The sequence below is a fragment of the Myotis nattereri genome, assembly GCF_964212035.1.
Source record: "Myotis nattereri genome assembly, chromosome: 11".
Classification (NCBI taxonomy): domain Eukaryota; kingdom Metazoa; phylum Chordata; class Mammalia; order Chiroptera; family Vespertilionidae; genus Myotis; species Myotis nattereri.
In genome coordinates, this window is record NC_138086.1 from 56,982,481 (window position 1) to 56,989,514 (window position 7,034).

At 43.6% G+C, this 7,034-nt stretch overlaps 1 protein-coding gene across 1 annotated transcript; it reads right to left on the bottom strand.

Annotated features, from left to right (window-relative positions):
* Positions 1 to 311: 311 nt before the first annotated feature.
* On the bottom strand, positions 312 to 803 carry FERD3L (Fer3 like bHLH transcription factor; the record flags this gene model as incomplete). The annotated part of the gene is made up of 1 exon (XM_081102123.1): positions 312 to 803. The coding sequence occupies one exon, from the start codon at positions 801 to 803 to the stop codon at positions 312 to 314; it is 492 nt and encodes a 163-aa protein (XP_080958249.1).
* Positions 804 to 7,034: the final 6,231 nt, after the last annotated feature.

Genomic DNA, 7,034 nt, shown 5'->3' on the forward strand with positions numbered 1-7,034 from the left:
CGAAGGCTGGAGTTTGCGGAGATGATTAGCATCCCACCCACCGGGCGCGCAGATGTAGCTTCTGGGCGCGCGCCTCGACGGCCCCGTGGCTCTCCCGGTTCCAGCGGGCGCCGCCCGCCCCTGCCCAGCGCTCCCCGGCGAGCGAGGGGGCTCTGGGGAGGTCACACTCCCGAGCCGAGCTCAGAAGGTCAGACGCTGGGCCTCGAAGCGTCCCTCCAGGCCTTTCCGCCGCACCCGCTGCCACGTCCCCAAAGACCTTGCGCTGCAACACGCCCCGGCGAGGCGGGCGGGCGAGCCCACCCCTGCGCGGCTCAGCGGGTTTCCTTCTTCTTGCAGCTCTCCAGGAGCTCCGTCATGAAGGAGATGTAGACGATGGCCAGGCGGAGGGTCTCGATCCGGGACAGCCTCTTCTCGTAGGCAAAAGTGGGCACCTTCCTCCGCAGCCGGTCGAAAGCCTCGTTGAGGTTGAACATGCGCTTCCTCTCGCGGATGTTGGCGGCCTGGCGCTGGGCATAGGTGATCACCCGCTTCCTCTTCGGGCGGCCCAGCAGGGAGGCGCTCCTCCCGGGCTCCTCTTCCTCCTCCTCCCCCTCGTCTGCTTCACCTTCCTCTTCGTCTGGATCCTCTTCCTCGAAGGGCGCCAGGCCCCTGGGTCGTCCCTCCTGGAGCGCCAGGCCTCGGTCCCCGAAGTGGAGCCCGGGAGCCAAGTCGCAGAGGAGGGGGTGCCCCGGGGAGGCGAGGGACAGGTCTGCGACGAAGTCCAGCACCGTGGCGTCCACGCAGCTCTCCCGATACGCCGCCATCGAGTCCTCTGGGTCCTGTGTCTCATCGGTTTCTCGCAGGGGGAGGCGAGACTGCGGATCGGCTGCCTAACAGCCCTGAATCTGATGCGACGGCAACCACGAAGGGTCAGGGGACGTTAATATTTAGGACCAAACTGGTAACAGGATTAGTCGCACCGATTGGGAAGGCTGTGGCGACGTCCCTCCTCTCGAAGCTGATGGAAGGAGACAGCCTGACCAGGCCGGGAAGACCCGTAGAGACAGGCCTCCGAGTCCAAGATCCATTTCGCTGCGCCACCTGGGACAGTTCCTTCTTGGCCACGACCCCCAGCCCTTACCTGCTGTGCCTTTTGTGTCTCTCCTCGCCCTGCCGCCAACTCATATCCTTCAGGGTCCTTGTCTCACGCAGTTCTTTCATTGAGATGTGGCTTTTCAAAGCGAGGATGTTTTCCACCTCCCTGGCTTCTCCTTGGCTTCTGAGTCCGAGTCCTGAATCCTGCCACCCGACGCTGCCAACCAGTATGAAACAAGTGCTTTTAATGATGTCCTGAAGAGGGGCCCTGTCTGCCGGGGTCGAGGGGGAGCTGTTTGTCTGGTATCCCAGTGCAGCGCTTGGTGAAAGGCAAGCTCTTCCATTAGCTTAAGTAAGCACGGCTGGGGGCCCCAGGGCGCATTCCCGGGAGTCGCTCTTGGAACCGGCTTTGGCCTCCTCCGGCATCCTAACCATCTCTCCTGCCGGGTTACAAACCCTGACTTCTAAAGTCTGTTTTCTCCTAGGCAGCCTCACAATTCAGATACTTGACTCTCCTTTTCCTACCCTTGTCTTCTACTCATGTAAAGTAGAGGATTTTACTTCGAGGGCAAAAGTGAGGAGGGCAATGAAATGAAAAGGGGAGGCTGGGCGCATTTTCTCAGAGCTTGCTCTATGCATAATCCCAGCGTGGAGGGCAAAGCAAACGCTCCCCGCCCCCAAACAAAACAACTTCGATCTCCTTTCAAACATCTGATTTGCCCTTTAGAAAACCCACGGGTCCATGGCTCAGCCTCTGCTGAGAAGTCTTTCGAATTTTAAATTGCTGATCAGTATTTGTGAAGAAAGAAAAATCCTGACATGTCCACCTGGCTTATTTTCCTCATTGATCTGTACTGCCCTACAGGACATAAGAGCAAAAACCAAACTTCCTTTCATTCTATTTATGGGAGGGTCTTATTTTTGTTCTTGTTGTTACCCTTAGATCATTTTGTTAAGAGGAACAGGAAATTTAAATGTCATACAATGAAAATGAAATTCTACTGACTGTATAGTATCTCTAATATTTTAACAAAGAAGGGTTTATTTTTCCTTTTAGAAGACATAGCCAAAATATAAAAATAAAAAAGATGAGCAAGGAGACGCATTGGTTCCAGACAGAATGGAATCACCATGTACATCAATTCCTATTAAGGAGGTAAGTTGTGACTATGATGGTTCAGTTGGTACACTGGACAGCTCCCAGAAAACGCCTGTTTCTAACAGGTAAGCTCAATTTTTCCTGGATTCCCAGTATGCGCTCCCAGGCACCATTATTAAAGCAGTACCATCTAGAATTCTTCTTTTTCCTTCCTTTTTAACCCACTTGTGTCTGAGCCTCTCTTGTTCTTTGTCCTTTAACTGGCTTTCTTTTTTTTGCTTGTGTTTACTCTTCACTCTCCAACTTTTGTTTAATAACTCAAGCAGAGAAGAATTGAAACTTACATTCCTGAATGATATTAATGAGAAAGAGATCTTTGATTATGATTCCCTATTTTGTTTTTACTAAACTTCTTTCAAAGAGAAGACTGAAAAATAAAAATGAATTAGAATTTCAACAATGGCTAAGGAATAAGTAAGTGAAAGAATTCATTGTTGTTTTGACAAGCAGTAACATGCTTTCTAACGTGTTTAGGAAATGATCCTGAAAGTTTTGCTTAATTTATTGCTTCTTTAACTGTATTGATGGTCCCAATTAAACATTCAACATTTTGTGTATACTCTTTTCTTATATCCAGAATCAAAACAGAAAAAACAAATGACTAATAATTATTTGAGCAGAAACTCTTAAGGGGGCTAGCGGGTAGGATTGAGTAGTAAGGAGAGAAAGGTAGATCTAAAAGTATTCAGAGAGTAAAGTAAATACCTAACTCTCCCAAATGTATTAACCTTCCTTTCCCTCCCTCTTTGATGCTCCTTCCTATATTCTTACAGAATCATTAAGCAATTTAGCGAAAATGATAAAATAGGACAAAGGTAGATTTTTGTCATGTTTGTGGGGAGAAAGGTCTAAGAAATAATCCTTTAGGTGACATAAAAAAGGGGGCTGTATCCTCTTCTTACTCAGTGTCAAATTGTGTGTGGTTTGTGGCCATGGCTGATTTTAGAATTAAAAGAATATATATATTCATCTACTTTATTTTTCTATTTTAGGTAGACTTTTTTTAAGTTGAGTACATACTTAAAAATTCACCAGTTATATATGCAGCTTAGTTTTCATAAAATAAACATACTCAGAAAACTAGTGCACAAATCAAGAAATAGAGTTCTTTATTGAAATTAGAGATAATGTAAAAATAGATCAGTCTTAAGTGTATCATTTGAGACGATTTCAATTTCCCCTACACCCTCATACCCAGTGACTAGCCACTCTCCAAAGTACCACTCTCTGAGGTATTATTCCTGACTTATAAGATTAATTTAGCCAATGTTGCGCATTATATAAATATAACCATACTCTGTGTACTTTTTTGTGTCTTTCACTCAACTTTTTATGAAATTTATGCATATTATCATCATTGCTGAATAGTACTTCATTGTATGAATATACCTTCCACTATTGATGGGCATTTGGGTAGTTTCCAGTTTTTAGAGATTACACATTACATTGATATGGATATTGTACATATTTTTGGTGAGAACGTTAGCTTCCATCCTTGTCAAAAGTTGGCTTTTTCAAGCCATCCTGAAGATGTGCATTGTACTTTTAACTTGCATTTCCCTGATGACAAGTGATCTGCTCTTTAAAATATTAGTGTAATGAAGCTCTGGGTGAATTACATGTAACTAGAAATAAGACGAGGCAAAGTTCCTGGACAGAGCCGGCTTCCACTTTGTGAAATGCTCCTCATTGTCAAAACTCATTCATTCCAAAAAGAAGGCAGCTACTTGAGGAGGCTTCTCCTTCCCACCCTCATTTCCACCCACACCACCTTCTTTCTGCACAGATAGCTGTGGCAGAGACCGCTCCTTGTTCTCCGTATGCACTCAGCCTTGGTCCTTTTAGTGACAGACCCACCCGCACACCGTTCAGAAGGCACATTTCTCTGCCACCACATTCACACCAGTGGGACAAATGAGACATGAAATGTGCAAGTTCAAGTTGGCTTTCTGAAAATGAAAACGTTTGCCTTCCACTTGGTCGTTTGCCTGGAATGTGGGGACTTGGGTGGAGAGCTAGCACTGACATGTAGACAAGGACATCACTCTGTGCCAGGGGTTGGATGAACTTTTCTGGTCAAGGACCAGATAGTAAATGTTTTAGGTCTCGCCAACTATATCTCTGTGAGAACTGGTCAACTCTACCACTGTGGGGTGAAAACAGCCATAAATAATACATAAATGGGTGAGTGTACTGGAGTTCCAATAGAATTTTGTTTACAAAAGAAGGTGGCAGGCAGAGTTTAGTTCTCACGCTGGAGTTGGCTGGCTGCTGGGGATGGCAGAGCGACAGGAAACAGGGAGTTGGAGTGATCTAATGGAGCAGAACTGTCCCTCTGAAACACAGATTAGTATGTCAGAAAGACTGGACTTCCAGTGTATCCCAGATCTCCTTATTACAGGGGTGTGTTTTCTGCTGGCAAGAAAGCGTAAACAGTTAGAGATAGTACTTTATTTCTATTTTACAGTATTATTTATAAAAACTGCTTAAAATTAGTTATACATTTTTTATCTTCGGCTTTCCCTGGTTATGTGAAATGGTTTTCCTCTTAATATGAAAGTTAGCCTTAGAACAAATCTATTTTCCAAATTTTCAATTATATTAGTTCTTACATTAGTGGCTGTTTGAACCCCCTCCAAATTCTTCACTTCTTTATGAAAAGAATGTGGAAAATTAGAGAGGTGTAAAGGAAACAATATCCCTCAGGATGTTATAAACTATTACCCCACATAATTTCCTTTATTCCTCTCATTTCCTGTATTATATTTTTAATAGAGACTTTCCTTTGAAATAAATATTATAGGTTTGACAGTCATCCTTAAATCCATAAGTTCTTTGTACATTTGGAGTTTAAACACTGTATGTGTGATTTTGCAATTTAATAAATTTTCAGGAGTTTTTGCCATCATACTCTTCATTTGTGACATGGGGAAAATGTTAGTATTAAGTTGAAAAATGTAACTGCCAAAAATCAAACCATTTTTTAATCTAAAAGAGTGGGCCATTTAATTTGTTTCAATCTAATATATTCAAAGACACTCCTACTTAAGAATATGGAATTAAATATAATAAAATTAATGTTACACATGAATGTACTACTTGCATCAATAGGTATGCATTATAATCTGTTATTCTATTGTACATTACATTTATTTTACACTAAATTAAAAACATACATTTTTTTTCAACACATTTTTACTGAAGGCCTATGATGTGCCTGATCCTGGGCCATTGATTTAGGAGTTTGGTTTAGATCAATGAATAAGATAGGAAACACAAAAAATTATTGTATTGAGGGAGTTAAGTGCTATGAAAAAAACTGCTTAGTATAAGTGGGATCATGAGTTGCTATTTTCAATGGGGTTGTCATGTACAAGTCTGATAGGAAAGTGATATTTGAATAAATACTTGAAGGCATAGGGAGGGAATTAAGTGAGTATCAAGTGAGAGTGTGCAGGCAGAGAGAACCAACATTTCAGAGGAGGTGGCAGGATGCCTGGGATCCTGGAAGAACATCACAGAGGCCACTAGGCAGAAAGAATTGAGGGAAGGGGGAAGACCTAGGAGGTGAGGTCAGTGTGGTCCTACGGGGCAGGGTTGTGATCCACTCTGGCACCTCTTGGCACACCCTTCTCTAATTATGAGTGAGGAGCATAGTGTTACCAGGCTAAGACTTCGGTAAAGAGATCTTGAGGTACTTCATTAGATAAGCCTCCCAGACCAGCCCGGCTGATAGCTGAGGGAGGGAGGAATTTAGAATGGATAGTGGAAAAGGAAGACAAGAAATACCAATTGCAACCACAGGAAGAACTGCAGTGGTAGGGCTATAGTTCTATTAATCTCCCTTTTCCAAATTTCTGCTCAAGAAGAGACTATCTTGGCACCCAGAGACGTTCACCACTTCACACTTGTATGGAGAGGTGAATCCATGTGGCACAAAGAGGGAACGGTGGCATCCATGGATGCACACTGCTCATCTCTCTCTCCTAGAAAGGATGTACGCAGCTTGAAGAATGCAGTTAGCTGACGTCTCCCTTTGCCCTGTAACTCCCCATTGTATTGGCTGAGATGTTGTCACACTTGCTTCACAGTCTAATTCTCTTTCTGCCCAGTTTTGCTTCCTCACTGATGTCCTTTCACAGGTGTCATGTCTGTATCACAGACGGAAAGCTGTCTAACCCACTCTGCTTCCCCCCTCTACCTTTCATAGGTATGACACCCCCACACCTCCACCCCCACACAGACACGAACCTCTTTCACTCCTAACTGGGTCTCAGCAGCTGCTTCCTGGAGGACCCAAATGCCCTACTCCATGAGGGCAGGCTTTTCTTTTTGATTCTCAGCTGAATCCTCAGTTCCTTGAACAGCATCTTCCAAGTTAGTCTTTAAATAAGTAGATTTTTAAAGTTGTAATCTGAATTATTCATGATAAGTATTTCCCTTCCTATTAGATGTGGATTCCAATAATAATAATAATAATAACAACAACAACAACAACAACAGCAACAACAAAGATGTTAACTGCTATGCATTTATTATTTCATTTAGTACCACAATCTTATGCAGAAGTTTCTCTCATTTTCCTCTTTTCCGAATGAGTCTCAACATGGTTGAGTTCACAAATGTGTAAATGCTCCCATCATGATTAAAATGTAGGTCGGATCCCAGAGGTTTGATTAGCACACTAGAATACTTCCACAAACACAGGTCTTAATCTCTCTGATAGCAGCACCTAGCAGAGAGCCTAACACAATATTTCCTCAATAATTTTCAAAGTGTTTCTTTGACATTTTCACCTTCG